We start from the raw sequence: 18,283 nt of genomic DNA, 5'->3' as shown, positions 1-18,283 counted from the left end.
CATAAGTGTCATCCACAGATCCCCCTCCATAACAGTGTCATCCACAGATCCCCCTCCATAATGGTGCCATCCACAGATCCCCCCCATAAGTGTCATCCACAGACCCCCCCCCCCATAAGTGTCATCCACATGACAGACCCCCCCCCCATAACAGTGCCATCCACGGATCCCCCTCCCTATAACAGTGCCGTCATCCATAGATCCCCCTCCCCGCCACTCACAGTAGTATACATTAATAAATCGGTATCCTGCAGGCTGCAGACAGTAACTTTAATTTTAACACAGCGCTCATCTCTTTACTACCTTACATTCAGCTCCCTCCAGCCTCCAGTAACAAGTGCGGGCGGCAGCGCTCACTCACTGACGTCACGCGCCTGCGCCGCCTAGTGGGAGGAGCAGGCGTGTGACGTCAGTGAGTGAGCGCCGCCCCCACACTGCCTGCTGTTACTGGAGCTGAGTCAGTGTAAGATAGTAAAGAGATGAGCGCTGATTTTAAAGTTAACACACTGACAGCAAAAAAATTAAAATGGCTCGGGACCAGCCGGGCCCCCCCGGGGTCCGGGCCCCTTACTGGGGTATCGGCTTTACCCCCCTGATGGCGGCCCTGGCCGGCCCATAATTCGATCGGCCCACCGGGATTCTCCCGGTACTCCCGATGGCCAGTCCATCGCTGGGCAGAGGCGGACATTGTCGCAGGACCAACGACGTGACAACTTGGAGGCGGAAGTGGCATCACCTGGCCAAGTTACTGGTGTGGCTGTGCAGGAAGCACATTCACCCAGTGGGCCATAAAGGAAATGTATTGTCCCTGACGGTAGTTATAGCTCCACACGTCGGCGCTACCGTGCACTTTGGCAGACACCGACAGGCTCAAGGACTGGCCCACCTTCTGTTCTACATATGTGTGCAGGGCTGGTACTGCCTTTTTGGCAAAGAAACAACGTCTTGGGACTCTCCACCTCGGCTCGGCACAAGCCATCAGTTCTCTGTAAGGTGCAGAGTACACCATTTGAAAAGGGAGGGACTGCAGCACCAGCAACTTGGACAGGAGCACATTAAGCTTCTGCACCGTTCGATGAGTGCATGCATACTGTTCTCTCTTGGCATTTGCTTTGGTGATCAATTGCTGACGGGATGACTGACAAGGAGTAGGACAGACAGCTCCCTTTGGCTCAGGTGGTGGAGCCTGGACTGCCTGAAACTGGGTGCGTGCCACTGAGTGATGCAGTGGTTGCTACGGCAGGCTGGACCACCACATCGGAGCCAGGGCTCTCCCAAGCCACTTTATGGTGACGCTGCATATGTTGACGCAGGGCCCTGGTGCCAACATTTGCACTCTGGCCACGCTTCACCTTCTTCCCACAGATTCTACATATGGCCATGTTTACCTCCTCCGGTGGCTTAACAAAAGACTGCCACACCGTGGAGTAGGTGATTTTACCCCCAACACTACGCACTGACTGACTGCTTCTGATGCTGCTTCCGTGAACCCTTGCACCACTACTTTCTGGTCAGGTAGGCTCTGGCGAAGCGGGTGGTCTACCCCTGGCACGTTTGGCCACCCTTCTGACTCCCAGACACGCTAGCGACTTGCTGGCTCCGCCGCTGCCTCATGGGCAAGCTGCCACCCTCTTCTCCCGATGATGATGAAGCCCCTAATTCACCCGGCTCCCAAGTGCGATCAGCTGCATCATCATCATTGAGTACTGTCTGCACGTTACTGATGTCCTCCTCAGATCTCTGGGTCAGGAGCCTCACCACTCCCAACACTAGCTCCCATGCCACTCTCCTTATCAATACTTGCCCTCCTAGCGGAGGAAGCGGTGGAAGCGGTGGATATCTCCTCTACATCTTGGCTAGCCAGTAGCTGCTGACTGTCCTCTAGTAGCTCGTCCTCTCTGTATAGTGGGGCTGAGCCCACAGCATATAATACTACTCTGGCTGAGGGAACAGAAAAGTACAGAGGCAGGTTGAGGACAGATGAGGGCACAGGGCCTGCTCCCGGGCCATGCCAACTAAGGGTTGTGTCTTAAGAACCCACTGACTCTTGGCTGGGGGTGTCTGATGTCACTTGGAACGAACTGGATGACCAAGTCAACATTCAAGAACCGCTGGGTTGCTGGTCAAGACACGACCACTAGATGAGGCCTCTCGCTGTGAATCCTGCTGCCACGACCCCTTACTATGCTGCGACCTGTGCCTGCGGCAGAAACATTTAGGCCTCTGCCACTCCCCTGTGTAGGGCCTAGCACTTCTCTGTCTGAAATACCGTTAGATCAAATAAATAAATAACAAGGAAATTAAAATACCCAAAAAAGTCAGTAATTTTCTCACTTCACCACACAACGGCAAATAAGCCGTTTTTCCGCCCACTAATGCACACTAAAAAGGGCTGTAATTTTCTCACTTCACCACACAACGGAAAATACTTTTTTTGTGCCACTAATACACGCAAGAAAGGGCTTTACAACATATAACTGCACCGCTGAAAGGCAAATAGGCCCTTATTTTTTTCCACTTATACACTCCACAAAACGCTTTAGAACATATAACTGCACAGCTGAATGGCAAATATATTTTACTTTTTTCCATTATACACTATACAAAAGGCTTTAGAACATAAAACTGCATCACTTAACGGCAAATATATTTTTCTTTTTTCCACTTGTACGCTCCAAAAATGCTTTAGAAAATATAACTGCACCGCTGAACGGTAAATATATTTTTATTTTGCGCTAATACACGACAAAAAGGGCATTAGAACATATAACTGCACCACTGAATGGCAAATAGGCCCTTATTTTTTTCTACTTATACACTCCACAAAAGGCTTTAGAACATATAACTGAACCGCTGAACGTCAAATATATTTTTCTTTTTTCCACTTATACTGTCACAACCGTTGGCAGGGACAAGCACTCACACAGTGATCCCTAACTTGACCCCAGCCCTCTGACCCTGCCTACTTTCAGAACAAGTCCTAGGTGACAAGTCCACAACTGCTCGACACTCCCTATATTGGTAAGTGCAGAGATACAATCCAAGTGACCGCGGAAACTGCAGGCACCTGTTCACACACAGGACCAGACAAACAAACGCCAAGGGAAGTCGTGCCAGAAACAGTCAAACCAGGAGATCAATTCCAACACAATCACTAAGCGGAAGGAGAAAGCAATAACAAGCCAAGGGTCAATACCGGAGAGGAAGAAAGTATAGAATTGCTAAGCAGAGAGAGAGGTCTAGGTATAGCCGAAGTCAAGTCCAAAAGCAACAGTTCAATTAACACACAGGCAGCAGAGCACAGCAAGGAAAACCTATAACTGGCAAAGATGATTGCATTGAGACATTGAGCTGTCCGTTTTTTTCCAGGACCCATTGAAAATGAATGGGTCCAGATCTGGTCCAGATCTGTTCAGCAAAAAACGGAACAGATCAGGAAAGAAAAAACGGACGTGTGAATAGACCCTAAAACAGGGAGCTAATCACCTGAGCGCTGACATCACCGGGGGCGTAGCTCATGTGTGACATCATCAGGGGGCGTGGCCAACACGGGCTGTCGAGGAGGGGGCCTAAACTTCATCGAGAGGGGCATGGCCTAAATGCAGAGTCACCAAGGGGCTTGGCATGACAGCGCATCTGGCACCGCGCTGCAGTGTCTGAGCCCCAGACTGCAGCACTAGAGCTCGGACAGGCAAGTTGGTGACATATACACTCCACAAAAGGGCTTTAGATCATATAACTGCACCGCTTAACGACAAATAGGTCCTTATGTTCTAAAGCCTTTTGTGGAGTGTATGAGTGGAAAAAAGTAAAATATATTTGATTGCCGTTCAGCGATGCAGTTATATGTTCTAAAGCCTTTTGTGGAGTGTATAAGTGGAAAAAAATAAGGGCCTATTTGCCGTTCAGCGGTGCAGTTATATGTCCTATCTAGGATATCTAGGATATGCCTATCTAGGATAAATGTCCAACAGGTACGGGTCCCAACTCTATTGCTTTAGGGCTCATGCACACGGCCATTGCCCGATCATGGCCGTATTGCGGGCCGCATACAGGGGGTCCGCAATACACGAGCACCGGCTGTGTGCATCCCGCATCACGGATCGCGGACCCATTCACTTGAATGGGTCCCCAATCCAGGAGATGCGGAACAGAGGCACGGATCGGAAGCCCACAGAAGCACTATGGAGTGCTTCTGTGGGTTTACTGTACGTGCCTCCGCGCCGCAAAAAAGTTGTGCATCCGGACCATCGGATGCGGATTGCGGACCCCATTCAATTGAATGGGTCCGCGATCCGCATGCGGCTGCCCCACGGTTGGTGCCCGTACATTGCGGACAGCAGTTTGCTGTCCGCAGCATGGGCTTGGTCAGCGCACGGTCGTGTACATGAGCCCAGCTTTTTCCAGAACTGGTCCCTGTAACACCCTGCTGGAAATGCAGAGATGGTGGTCAATGCTTGTCTCTCTACATTCACTTCAATAGCACTTTCGAAAATAGCTAAATGCGCTAGTTTTGCTATTTTTGATAGTGGCATTGAAGTGAAAGGAGAGAGACAAGCATGGACCACCATCTCTAGTCCTGACCGGAGTGGGTCCAGCACCTATCAGAGACCATATGTCATACTCTGTAAGTATGTCATATACAGTAAGTCCCAGATGGGAATTGCCCTGAATGATCAATCGGCCCCTTTATATTAGCATATTTGTACAGTATGCTTCCATGTCCATCACTCTTATGTTCAAAAAAAGAGAGTGGATGAGATGCATGCCAGCATATCCTGATGCCAAGATAACAGTATTATATACAGCATACATGAGTATGTAACAATAAACAGTATAATGAGTGTAATAAAGGCTAATTCAATACTGGAATAAAGGTTCCATGATACTCTTTCAGTTTGAGGGAGGTGTATTTGCAGCTGAGACGTTTAACAGACCTTGGAGCAAACTTTGAAGAGTTAGTAATAGTGCTGGCTCTAGACTGACTGTCTAATCTCCACCCTTCCAGGCATGCTCAGTCTCATCCCACAACTGAGGGCAAGAACCAGATTGCTAATGCCGTTCTCTATATAAGGGTGAAAGAAAAGGGACAACGAGACACCAAGTGACCACAAACTACCGACAGCTGAGCCCAAACTTGTGAAGGATTGTAAGGAGGGGCACACACAGGAACTGGCTGCACAAGAAGGCTCTGTTATGATCTGGAGATCTTAGCCTGGGATACACAAGAGAATAAGGTTGCAGTACAAAGACTGCAGCACAGATAGAGAGCAGGGTAAGGAGGGTGGGGATAGTAGTAACTGTATGTAGTGTGCTCTGGCAATAGGAAGTGTGAGAGACTGAGTGTATGAAGAGAGGATGTGCTGCTCATAACCCAGCTTAGAGGAAGAAGTCATAGGACTTTGTGTATGCATTCATCTTCATAGACATAAAGGATCCCCACCCTGGTGTGCAGGACAAGATGAAGTGCAGAAGGACTGGGCATCTCCCTGGCCACTGGATTCTTGTTGCAGGACTTCTCCTTCAGATCTTGTGTTTTCCTCCACCCGCTGAGGCTGATGAGCCTTCATGTCAAGGAGCCTTCGACCTCTACTTCGTTCTGGACAAGTGAGTATAAAGGGTTAATCCTGAGGGATCCGGCTGGGAAGGGGTTAATGTGCTGATCTCATTGTGTGAGGGTTGATGAGATTTCCTCTGGTCCCTGGAGTGCATTACAGGTCAGGCAGATGTTTGACATGTAGCCACCCCATCCTCCTGCATTATACAACAGCAGAGAGTAGGACTGGCCACTGACATAGAAGTGATGCCTGAACACACCAGTGATAACCACTTCATACATGAACCCATAAAGCTAAAATGAAATAAGGAAGTAAAAGTAACAATGTTGCAAGCTGTAGAGTAAATATTTATCATTGAGTGTCTAGGTATCCTGAAGGACATCTGCAAGTGTTGTGTGGCTGTAGAAACATCCTGAAAGTTCTACTAATGTGTTAAACTAGAGGGCTCTCTGTAATCACAACTTTTAGTTGCTCTGCTGAGTTCTTACACATTCTTCTGCACACTCTTCAAGGCCTAAGACAGGAGATGTGTCTTAGCATCTATTAACCCCTTGGTAACTGGCAGTTGATAGACAGGAAGATGACACATATAGCAATCACAGATTTTCTGAAAATGATTACCTGTAGACTATGAACAGTGTTTCCCTCCTAAAACAAACAGACACTTCTATTCATTCATTTCTTTGTGAAGTCCATTTCTGGGAGAGGTGGGTAATACCAAATATGGCATCCGTTACAGCTCTGGATCCTGGCACAAGATCAAGCTTTATTGGATTCTTGAGTGGCAAATCTTTTTTCCTTTATCAGTTTGTGGAGTGGGGATGTATCACTGCCTATCTAAAGTGGTCAGTTTTGTATGTTGGTATCACCCAGGGTTGCTAGAGGCTGAAATAACAGATAGGAACCATCCAAACCTCATCGTTTACTTGTAATTGGTTCAAATTTCTTGTTTTGTTTCACATTACATAAGTGACCCAAGCTATGCAGTATAGGCTATATCCTATAGTTGCACAGTCAAAAGGGTTGAAATAAATGACACAGGCCCCTAGTCCTAGTCAACCTATAATCCTACTGTGTTGATCCAGAAAGAGTCCTTTGAAGTTCTGTACAAATTTTGAAGTTCTGTAATATGTAAAAGTTTGGAAGACCTCCTCATCCCCTTCAGAGGGTCCTCAATGATGTGCTAGTAACTGGGTTGGTTGCTGTAAGGTTCCCCTGAAATCAGCTGTTATGACTGAGGAATGAACCATTTTAGAGGGACTTTCAGTTCTGGCAAATTATCCCAAACAGGCTGTGTCCCTCTGTTAAATCTATATGCCCTAATAGACTGCATGAGGTAGGCCATCCTTTTAGGTTTGAAATATGTATTTGTTCAGTACAAATGATGCTATTATGTTATTAGCTGACGACACAGGCCTGCTGATAGCCTTAATGGAATTAAATATTTAACTCTATATTGTCAGACCGCACAGAGGGAACACTGCAGTGAGCAATGTGTGTGGCTCCAGAGCACAGGATCTACCACCATACTATCACAGTCGGACAGTAGATATTACTAATGTACCTCTGCTTTTTATGATATAGTTGAATACAGGAAGGTAAAAAGAGGGCAAAGCTGTTTGCGGTCAGTGGTAGTGATAACATATTAGTGGAATATCTACTATAACAAGAATAACAATATTTACTGAATATCAGTATCTGATTGGTGGTGGTCCAACACCCGGGACCCCTGCCGATCACCTGTTTGAGAAGGAACTGGCTCTCCTGTGAACCAAGCACACTGCTATAGCGGCTGTCCTTGGTATTGCAGCTCAACCCCATTCACTTCCTCACCCATGGAGTCTTCCTGGGCAGACCCCCCAGTGTGGCCGGACATGAGAAAGTAATCATACTTACCTAATCACATCAATTCCCTCCGGGCCACTGCAGCTCTCAGGTCTCTCCACATCAACATCCAGTTTGATGTGGATCACATGGCTGCTGCAGCCAGCCACTGTGGATGTGTATCCCATGCTTCACATGACCCAGGTCACGTGGCCACTGCAGCAAATGACTGGCTGCAGAAGTGATACGTCTCTCATGCATCAAGTCAGTGGGTCATGTGACAGCTATTTCTGTATCTATGCCAAAGTGTAGAAATAAAATTGGATTGCACAAGGACATGTCATGCATTGATCTATTGCTTCTCAGTTTATAAACATGTCCATGAGGCACATTGTATACGCATAGGTGTACTCTCATTGAAAATGCATAGGTGTAGTCTCCATACCAAGGTGGCCTCTCTTTTGAGTGGATCCCTACTCTAATGGCACATGGCAACCACATGGCAACCATAGCCACCAGAACACAGCACCTTAAGGCCTATTGCACACGACCGTATGGCTTTTTCAGTGTTTTGCGATCCGTTTTTCACGGATACGTTGTTCCGTTTTTTGTTTCCGTTGTGTTTCCGTTTCTGTTCCGTTTTTCCGTTCCGTTTTTCCGTATGGCATATACAGTATACAGTAATTACATAGATAAAATTGGGCTGGGCATAACATTTTCAATAGATGGTTCAGCAAAAAACGGAACGGAAACGGAAGACATACGGATGCATTTCCGTATGTGTTCCGTTTTTTTGCGGACCCATTGACTTGAATGGAGCCACGGACTGTGATTTGCGGGCAATAATAGGACATATTCTATGTTAAAACGGAAACGGAATGCATACGGAGTACATTCCGTTTTTTTTGCGGACCCATTGAAATGAATGGTTCCGTATACGGACCGTATACGGAACGCAAAAAACGGCCAGTAAACGGGAAAAAAAAAACGTCTGTGTGCAATAGGCCTAAGGTTGCAAAACCCAGCAGCCTAACAACACCCCTGCTGGATCGACTATACATTTTGACCAAAAATTTTACCCAAAAATATAAATTATGGCTAGAGGCAATAGATCAATGCATGATATTTGGATGTGTGATCCATGTCATTTTTTCTACAATTAGGTGCTATGTCTGTATATACTGACTTCAGAGAATGCTATCAGTCACTGATCAGATAGCCAAAATCAGAAACGTAAATGTAGAAGTTTTACTAAATCTTTTCCCACAAAACTCTACATGATTCTGCTCAGTTCCTCCTGCTCTATAACATACTGTCTGCAGATTGCACTGTATTTCGTCCTTTTTTAAAGTTAGCCTACCCTACTTCATCTGGTTCAGAGGAAGGTGACCAAGGTTGTCCCATCTCAGACATTGGGGGTATATCGCTAGCATATACTGTAGCCCCAATGTCAAATAGGTGTGAGTTCCATCTCTGGGACCTGCACCTATACTTAGAACGGAGTCCAAAGTCCCAGGGGGCGCACTGCACATTTGCGGCTGTCCTCCATTCATTTCTATGGGAGCGCTGAAAGTAGCCGAGCGCAAAGCTTGGCTATTTTCAGAAGCCCCATTTAAATGAATAAGAAGCGCAGCCACAGCTCCATTCACTTCTATGGTTATTTTTGCCATAAGAATGAATAGAGGGAGGCTGCGCATGCACGGTGCGCCCTCCGGGACTTTGCAGGCTGCATTCTAAGTACAGTTGAAACCAGAAATTTACATACACTATATAAAAAGACACATATGCATGTTTTTCTCAATATCTGACATGAAATCAGAATAAACCTTTCCTGTTTTTGGTCAATTAGGATGATCATAAATATTATTATTTGCCAAATGCCAGAGAGAGAATGTTTTAAGGCATTTTTATTACTTTCTGCAAAGTCAAAAGTTTACATACATTTCATTAATGTTTGGTACCATTGCCCTTAAACTGTATGGCCCCTTGCACATGGGCCTCATGGATTTTGTCTTCACTGAAGTTCGGGTTTGGGTTCTGTAGATTTTATTATTTTCCATTATAGCATGGTAACATGGTTATAATGGAAAATAATAGCATTCTTTAATACAGAATGCTTAATAAAATGTCCCTTGAGGGTTAAAAAATAATAAAATTACTCACCTCATCTACTTGATCGAGCAGCCAGGATCCTCTTCTTTCTTCTTAATGCAGGACATGTGCTGACATCATCGCGCTCATCACGTGGTGAGCGTGGTGACGTCAGCACAGGTCCTGCTGAATGAAGATAGAAGAGTGAAAAACATCGCTCATGTACACAGCCCCATTGAAGTGAATGGGTCAGGATTCAGTGCCGGTGCAATGCGTTCATATCACGCATTGCACCCGTGCGGAAAACTCGCCTGTGTGAAAGGGGCCTATGACTTGGGTCAAACGTTTTGGATATCCTTCCACAAGATTCTCACAATAGTTGGTCGGAATTTGGGCCCATTCCTACTGACAAAACTGGTGTAACATGTGTGTTGGTCGCCTTGCTCGCACCTGCCTTTTCAGCTTTGCCCATAAATTTTCAATAGGATTGAGATCAGGGCTTTGTGATGGCCACTCCAAAACATTGACTTTGTTATCCTTAAGCCACTTTGTAACCAGTTTAGCAGTATGCTTTGGGTCATTGTCCATTTGAAAGACCCATTACCGCCCAAGCATTAACTTCCTGGCTGATGTCTTGAGATGTTGCTTCAGTATTTGGCAAATAATAATTATGGTAATCCTAATTGACCAAAAACAGGAAAGGTTTATTCTGATTTCATGTCAGATATTGAGAAAAACATGCATATGTGTCTTTTTATATAGTGTATGTAAACTTCTGGTTTCAACTGTATAGCAATATACCCCCAATGTTTGAGATGGGACAACCCCTTTAAGGCCCCTTTCACACGGGCGAGTTTTCCCGCGCGGGTGCAATGCGTGAGTTGAACGCATTGCACCCGCACTGAATCCGGACCCATTAATTTCTATGGGGCTGTGCACATGAGCGGTGATTTTCACGCATCACTTGTGCGTTGCGTGAAAATCGCAGCTCTATTTTGTGCGTTTTCCACGCAACGCAGGCCCCATAGAAGTGAATGGGGGTGCGTGAAAATCGCAAGCAAGTGCGGATGCGGTGCGATTTTCACGCACGGTTGCTAGGAGACGATCAGGATGGGGACCCGATCTTTATTATTTCCCCTTATAACATGGTTATAACATGAAAATAATAGCATTCTTAATACAGAATGCATAGTACAATAGTACGCTCATCACATGATCCATCACCATGGTGATGGATCATGTGATGGACCATGTGATGAACGCAGTGACGTCATCAAAGGTCTTATTCCTCATAGAACAAGACAGAAGAGATGCCGGCTGCGCGAACAAATGTGTATGTGTGTCTGTGTATATATATATATATATATATATATATATATATATATATATATATACATACACACACACATGTACAACAGACAGAGGCCATGGTTCACAGCTCCCTCCCCTAAGGCATTGCATCACAGTGTGTGTGAATGACTGAGTGATTATTACACTAAGGGTACTTTCACACTTGCGGCAGAGGATTCCGGCAGACAGTTCTGTTGCCGGAACTGCCTACCGGTTCCGCCATCCGGACGCAAACTGATGGTATTTGTCAGACGGATCCGGATGCGTATCCATCTGACAAATGCATTGAAATACCAGATCCGTCTCTCCGGTGTCATCCGGTAAAAAAAGGATCCGGTATCTGGCAAGTGTTCAGTATTTTTGGCCGGAGAGAAAATTACAGCATGCTGCGGTATTTTCTCAGTCCAAAAAACGTAAGAGGGACTGAACTGATGCATCCTGATGCATCCTGAACAGAATGCTCTCCATTCAGAATGCATTAGGATAAAACTGATCCTGTAATGGAACTCAATACCGGAAAACAAAAACGCTAGTGTGAAAGTACCCTAAGGCCCCTTGCAGACGAGCGTTCCTCCCGCAGCGAGTCCGCATCGAAGCACCCGGCCTGACCTCCCATCGCTGCCGGGAGTCACATAGCATTATATTGATTTATGATGCTATGTAACCCTTACAGTTGCATAATGCTGCCAGTGTGATCCAGTACATTCCAGAACTGTAAGGGTTACATAGCATCATAAATCAATATAATGCTATGTGACTCCCGGCAGCGATGGGAGGTCAGGCCGGTGCTGCTATGTGGACTCGCTGTGGGAGGAACGCTCGTCTGCAAGGGGCCTAAGAATCAGTCACATAAGATTGCTGCAGTAGGCCTCCAGCCCTTGCTACTACTGAGTTTGTCAACGCGTTGGTCTCAAAGGCAGACACTGGGAGGGCAATTTAGAAACTTCTCTTGGCACCTCCCTCACATCCCTGCAGTGGCGCTGGCAACCAGGAAGCACGTGACTTCCGCGCCAGAGTTCAGTTAGGATGATGCTCCCCAGTGGTGTGCCTAGGGTGTTTCTCTGGCACCCCCCAATACTGTGTACCCCCTCACAGTATTATTGCCCTAATTGTACAACCTTCACAGTAGTTTTGTACATATGTGTGCCCCCTCACAGTATTTATGCCCACATTGTGCCCCCCTCAGAGTAGTTATGCCCTCTCTGTGCCCCTTTCACAGTAATAATCCCCATTGTATCCCCTTCATAGTAACAGTGGCATCTCTAGCTTTCAAATTTTGGGGAGGCACACTGGGGGCCAGGACAAAAGTAGGGGGGGCAGCTATAACAATGATACAATTACACAAGTACGCTTAGAAATGCTGCAATACTTTACCCAATACCTAAAACCGCAACAGGGAAGAAAAGTCCTGCTGTCTGTGGTTTAAAAGAAAAAATATAAATAAAATCACTCAGATTTCAACATGTCCTAGCTGCCTGTGGATGACACTTTTATAGGGAGGGGGATCTGTGGATGACACTGCTATGGGGGATCTGTGGATGACACTGCTATGAGGGGGATCTGTGGAAGCCACATACCGTATATAGCATCTTATGCTATATGTGTCATCCACAGATCCACCCCATGACAGTGTCATCCCCATTCCCCCCTCCATAAGTGTCATCCACAGATCCCCCTCCCTATAACAGTGTCATCCACAGATCTCCCTCCCCGCCTCTCACAGGAGTGTACATTTGACATTTCTAAACTGTGGCGGATCCAGAGCCTGGTCTCGAGAGGGGCACTTCCAGATTATTTTCTGTCCGCCGCCACAGACCAAGGGTGCTTATAGAACAGACTACACAGTGTAGAGGTATACTGTACATTGTGTGGCACAGTGTAGAGGTATACTGTACATTGTGTGGCACAGTGTAGAGGTATACTGTATATTGTGTGGCACAGTGTAGAGGTATACTGTACATTGTGTGGAACAGTGTAGAGGTATACTGTACATTGTGTGGCACAGTGTAGAGGTATACTGTACATTGTGTGGCACAGTGTAGCGGTATACTGTATATTGTGTGGCACAGTGTATCCTATATGTGTATAACATAAACCTATTTCACATGAAAACCTACAATTACTTGGCTTGGCCCTTGGGGATCTCGGACACCACTTCAACACTTGGCTGATGTTGTGCTTTATCCTAATGAGAAAGATTTCATAATAAGGATTTGGAGAAGGGGCAGAGGGATAGCAGAGCAGGGAGAGGCTGGTGCTGCTACTAGGGGGTCATACCATGGGGGAGTAATAAAGCCCACCATAATGCCACCTCAGTAGAAATAATTCTCCTTATAATGTGACAATGCAAAAAATACCCCCTTGTAATGCCCCCAGTTGAGCTAATGTCCCCATAGTGCCCCCATAATGTGCCAGTATAAAATACCCCTATATAGTGCCCCCAGTAAATGCCCCCATAGTGCTCCTCTCCCCCCTTCCTCCTAGTGCCCCCCATAATGTACCAGTATAAAATGCCCCAGTAGATGCCCTCAGTGTCCCCCATAATTTGCAAGTATAAAATACCCCTTCTTAGTACCTCCCGTAGATGACTCCATAGTACTCCTCTCTCTCTTCCCCATAGTATCCACCATAATGTGTCCCAGTATAAAATGCTACTGTACAGAGCCAGTAATAAGCCCCCCAATGTGCCAGTAATAAGCCCCCCGCAATGTGCCAGTAATAAGCCCCCCGCAATGTGCCAGTAATAAGCCCCCCGCAATGTGCCAGTAATAAGCCCCCCGCAATGTGCCAGTAATAAGCCCCCCGCAATGTGCCAGTAATAAGCCCCCCGCAATGTGCCAGTAATAAGCCCCCCGCAATGTGCCAGTAATAAGCCCCCCGCAATGTGCCAGTAATAAGCCCCCCGCAATGTGCCAGTAATAAGCCCCCCGCAATGTGCCAGTAATAAGCCCCCCCATGTGCCAGTAATAAGCCCCCCCATGTGCCAGTAATAAGCCCCCCCAATGTGCCAGTAATAAGCCCCCCCAATGTGCCAGTAATAAGCCCCCCCAATGTGCCAGTAATAAGCCCCCCCAATGTGCCAGTAATAAGCCCCCCAATGTGCCAGTAATAACCCCCCCAATGTGCCAGTAATAACCCCCCCAATGTGCCAGTAATAAGCCCCCCAATGTACCAGTAACAAGAGCCCCCCTTATTGTGCCTGTAAAAATATTGCAAAAAAACAAACAGTTATACTTACCTCCATGTCAGCGATGCGATGCAGGCCTCTTCCGGCCTGTGTCCCGCGCTGTATGGCTCAGGCGGCACGATGACGTCATCGCGCCGCCTGCGCCGGCCTCTGATAGGCTGCAGGCACTAGGCCGGAAGGGACACGCCTCTCTCTCCCCTGCACCGCCGCAGCACAGGCAGATTAATATGGAGATGAGCGCAATGGAAGCGCTCATCTCCCTGTACCCGACTGCGGCAGTGCGGCGGCTCACTTGGGGGGCATTTTAGTTTGGGGGGCACATGGGGGGGCACAGCGTGATATAGGGGGGGCCGTGGCCCCCCCCCCCGGCGACGCCACTGCATAGTAATAATCCCCATTGTGCCCCCTTTATAGTAACAATGCCCACTGTGCCCCCTTCATAGTAATAATCCCTATTGTGCCCCCTTCATAGTAATAATCCCCATTGTGCCCTCTTCACAGTAATAATGTTCACTGTGCTAGTAATGCCCTCTGTGCCCCCTCTATAGTAGAAATGCCAATTGTGCCCCCTTCACAGTAATAATGCCCACTGTGCCCCCTTCACAGTAATAATGCCCACTGTGCCCCCTTCACAGCAATAATGCCCACTGTGCCCCCTTCATTGTAGTAATGCCATCTGGCTCTGTGCCCCCTTCACATTAGTAATGCCCTCTGTGCCCCCTTCACATTAGTAATGCCCTCTGTGCCCCCTCCATAGTAGTAATGCCTTCTGTGCTCCGCTGTTTGAAGAGAGGGCAGCGCTCATATGAGAGCTGCTTTCTCTTTTCTATTCACCTGCTCGCTGTAGCATTTGCAGTGATGAGCAGTTAAACAGAGCAGAGAAGGCAGCACTGATACAAAAAATTAAATTAAAAAAAGCGGACAACCCCTTTAAAGACATACTTGGAAAACATCAGTGCTACAGAACATACAGGGTCATACAGCGCCACATACCTCTTACACCCAGTGAATTCTCTTCTCTGATGTAGATATTCTCTTTCCTCTTTTTCTCCTGTTAGACCAGACCACCATGGTGATTTCTTTCAGCCGCGCCTCGTCTCTGAAGAGTTTAGCAAACAGACATCTTACTTACCTACTTTTCCATCATCCTCCCACCTTCTCAACACCAAATCCTGCCACCCCCAATACTGTGTCCACTGTGCTCCCCAATACTTTCCTGCAGAAACAGTCCCCCTGAAAATACTGGTACCACATAGAGTGCGTCAGTACAAAAACACCCCTTTATATTGTGCGCTAGTAAAAAAAAAAACACATTCCTTTCAGATCAGACCCCCATATAAAACCTTACATAAGATCCCCCAATCTCAGACCAAACCCCCTTTAGACCTCTGTCAGACCCCATATAAGACCCCAGTTTTAAGCCTCAGATCTGACCCCATTAGACCTCCATATAAGACCCCGACCCAATATCAGACCTCAGATAGGACCCCCATATAAGACCCCCATTAGACTTCCAGACCCACATATCAAACCTCAGACCAGACCACCATATCAGACCTCCAGACCCCCTTTAGACCTCCAGACTCCCAATCACACCCCCATTAGACCTCCAGACTCCCAATCACACCCCCATTAGACCTCCAGACTCCCAATCAGACCCCCATTAGACCGCTAGACCCCCCAGTCAGACCTCCAGACCCCCAATCAGACCCCTTTTAGACCTCTAGACCCCCCAGTCAGACCTCGAGATCCCCAATCAGACTGCCTTTAGACCTCTAGACCCCCCAGTCAGACCTCCAGACCCCCAATCAGACCCCATTAGACCTCCAGACCCCCCATTAGACCTCCAGACCCCCATTAGACCTCCAGACCCCTATTAGACCCCATTAGTCCTCCAGATCCCCAATCACACCCCTATTAAACCTTCAGACCCCCAATCAGACCCCCCTATTAGACCTCCAGACCCCCAGTCAGACCTCCAGACCCCCAATAAGACCCCCATTAGACCTCTAGACCCCCCAGTCAGACCTCCAGACCCCCAATCAGACTGCCTTTAGACCTCTAGACCCCCCAGTCAGACGTCGCGACCCACAATCAGACCCCCAATCAGACCTCCAGACCCCCCCAGTCAGACCTCCAGATCCACCCCCCCAGTCAGACCTCCAGACCCACCCCCCCTGTCAGACCTCTCAACCCCCCCCCCCCCGTCAGACCTCCCGACCACCCAAGTCAGACCTCCTGACCCCCCCAGAGACTGCTCCAGACCCCCATTAAACCTCCATATCAGACCTTAGATCAGACTCTAAAATAATAAAGTCACTTACCTCTCCTGTCGCCACTCTCCCTGTTCTGGCTGTCTTCTCTTCTCAGGGCCTGCGCTGCAGTCACCTGACCTCCTGCAGCGTCAGGTCAGAGTGCGTTCTGTACGTCCTGATGATGCAGGCAGCCAGGATACAGCAGCGAGTGCCCTGAGAAAGCGAGCAGGTGGAGGGGTAAGTACTGGACAGCGCTCACAGAGCTTCTCTCCCCCTCCTCCTGCAGACTAGTGAGCGCTTCTATTATGGAAGCACTCACTAGTATTCCCTTTATAAGATGCACTGCATCTTATAAAGGGAAAGCAATGAGCGCTTCCATCTGTATTGATGGAAGCGCTCATTGCTTCTGTTCTGGCACCCCCCTGAGAACACTGAGAGCCGGCACCTGGGGCGGACCACCCCCTCCGCCCCCCCCCCCCCCCCAGCACGTCACTGCCACTCTGCCCCCTTCACAGTAATAATGCCCACTGTGCCCCCTTCACAGTAATAATGCCCTCTGTGCACCCTTTATTGTAGTAATGCCCTCTGGCACTGTGCCCCCTCCATAGTAGAAATGCCCATTGTGCCCCTTCACATTAGTAATGCCCTCTGTGCCTCCTCCATAGTAGTAATGCCCTCTGTGACCCCTTCATAGTAGTAATGCCCTCTGTGACCCCTTCATAGTAGTATTGCCCTCTGTGCCCCCTCCATAGTAGTAATGCCCTCTGTGATCCCTTCATAGTAATAAAGTCCTCTGTGCCCCCTCTGTATAAAAAAACAACAAAAAACAAAAAAACACAGTAACTACTCACCTTGTCCTGTTCCTGAAGCTCACATACCTCTCTTCCCTGCAGGCACAGATCGCTCTGCAGCACAGTGTGGGTGGAGCTTATGCAGATTTTAGGGCTGCAGGCTCCGCCCACACCGGCTGGCAGCGCGATCAGTGTCTGCAGGCTGAATGGTGGAGCGGGGAGAATTTTTCCTGCTTCACCATTCTGTGCGCCGCTGGCCTGAAGGAGGGGAGGAGCGCGGGGACCTGAGCGGTGAGTGACAGGACCGCAGCTCCCAGCTCTCAAACAATGAGCGCTTCCATCTGTATTGATGGAAGCAAGCGCTCATTGCTTCTGGCACCCCCCTGAGAGCCGGCACCAGGGGCGGACCCCCCCCCACCCACAGCCCCCCCTTAGTACACCACTGATGCTTCCTTCCTCTGCTGCTGTGTAAACCGGCTTGTAAGCCTTAAAAGGAACCTGTCACCGGGATTTTGTGTATAGAGCTGAGGACATGGGTTGCTAGATGGACGCTAGCACATCTGCAATACCCAGTCCCCATAGCTCTGTGTGCTTTTATTGTGTAAAAAAAAAAACGATTTCATACATATGCAAATTAACCTGAGATGAGTCCTGTCCCTGACTCCTCTCAGGGACAGGACTCATCTCAGGTTAATTTGTATATGTATCAAATCGTTTTTTTACACAATAAAAGCACACAGAGCTATGGGGACTGGATGTGCTAGTGGCCATCTAGCAACTCATGTCCTCAGCTCTATACACAAAATCCCGGTGAAAGGTTCCCTTTAAGACTAGAAAGTGAAGGGGCGGGGCTATTCAGCCATGCTGGGCCCCCCAACCTCACGGGCCCCATAGTGATCGCTTGGTCTGCCGCCATTGGCGGTTCGCCACTGCTGTAAGGGGAGTGAGATTATGGACAAGAGCATGTGAGCCATCAGGCATGCAGATTGTACCGTCAGATTTATAAGTCTTCTAGCTAGCTCCTGCTGCAGTTTGCTGATTAGTTCAACTGGTGGTTCGTCCCGTGTGCCGGGTAGCTCACAATGTCTTCCTCTGGCTTACTTTCTATGCCTGTCTGTGTTGGCCACATAGCTAACTCCCCCTTTTGTTTGGAGGGAGTTTTGGCCATTCTGGTGGTGAAGTGGTTAGTTTCATGCTGAGGAGCATCTGTCTTGTGATGGCACCAAT

At 47.9% G+C, this 18,283-nt stretch overlaps 1 protein-coding gene across 2 annotated transcripts in view; it reads left to right on the top strand.

Moving 5' to 3' along the window:
- Positions 1–5,017: 5,017 nt before the first annotated feature.
- The window catches only part of ANTXR2 (ANTXR cell adhesion molecule 2), a 320,264-nt gene continuing 306,998 nt past the window's right edge, over positions 5,018–18,283 (top strand). The window contains exons 1-2 of one of the 2 annotated variants that reach the window (XM_040417928.1): positions 5,018–5,275; positions 5,427–5,607. In XM_040417928.1, coding sequence (XP_040273862.1) covers positions 5,462–5,607 — 146 coding nt within the window. In that variant the 5' untranslated portion in view covers positions 5,018–5,275; positions 5,427–5,461. The remainder of the gene's footprint in view (positions 5,276–5,426; positions 5,608–18,283) is intronic. The other variant, XM_040417929.1, reaches the window with a different exon arrangement.

Source organism: Bufo bufo, chromosome 2 (genome assembly GCF_905171765.1).
Source record: "Bufo bufo chromosome 2, aBufBuf1.1, whole genome shotgun sequence".
Lineage (NCBI taxonomy): Eukaryota > Metazoa > Chordata > Amphibia > Anura > Bufonidae > Bufo > Bufo bufo.
Note: the sequence above shows the minus strand (reverse complement) of the source record. Positions and strands in the feature narration are given on the sequence as shown.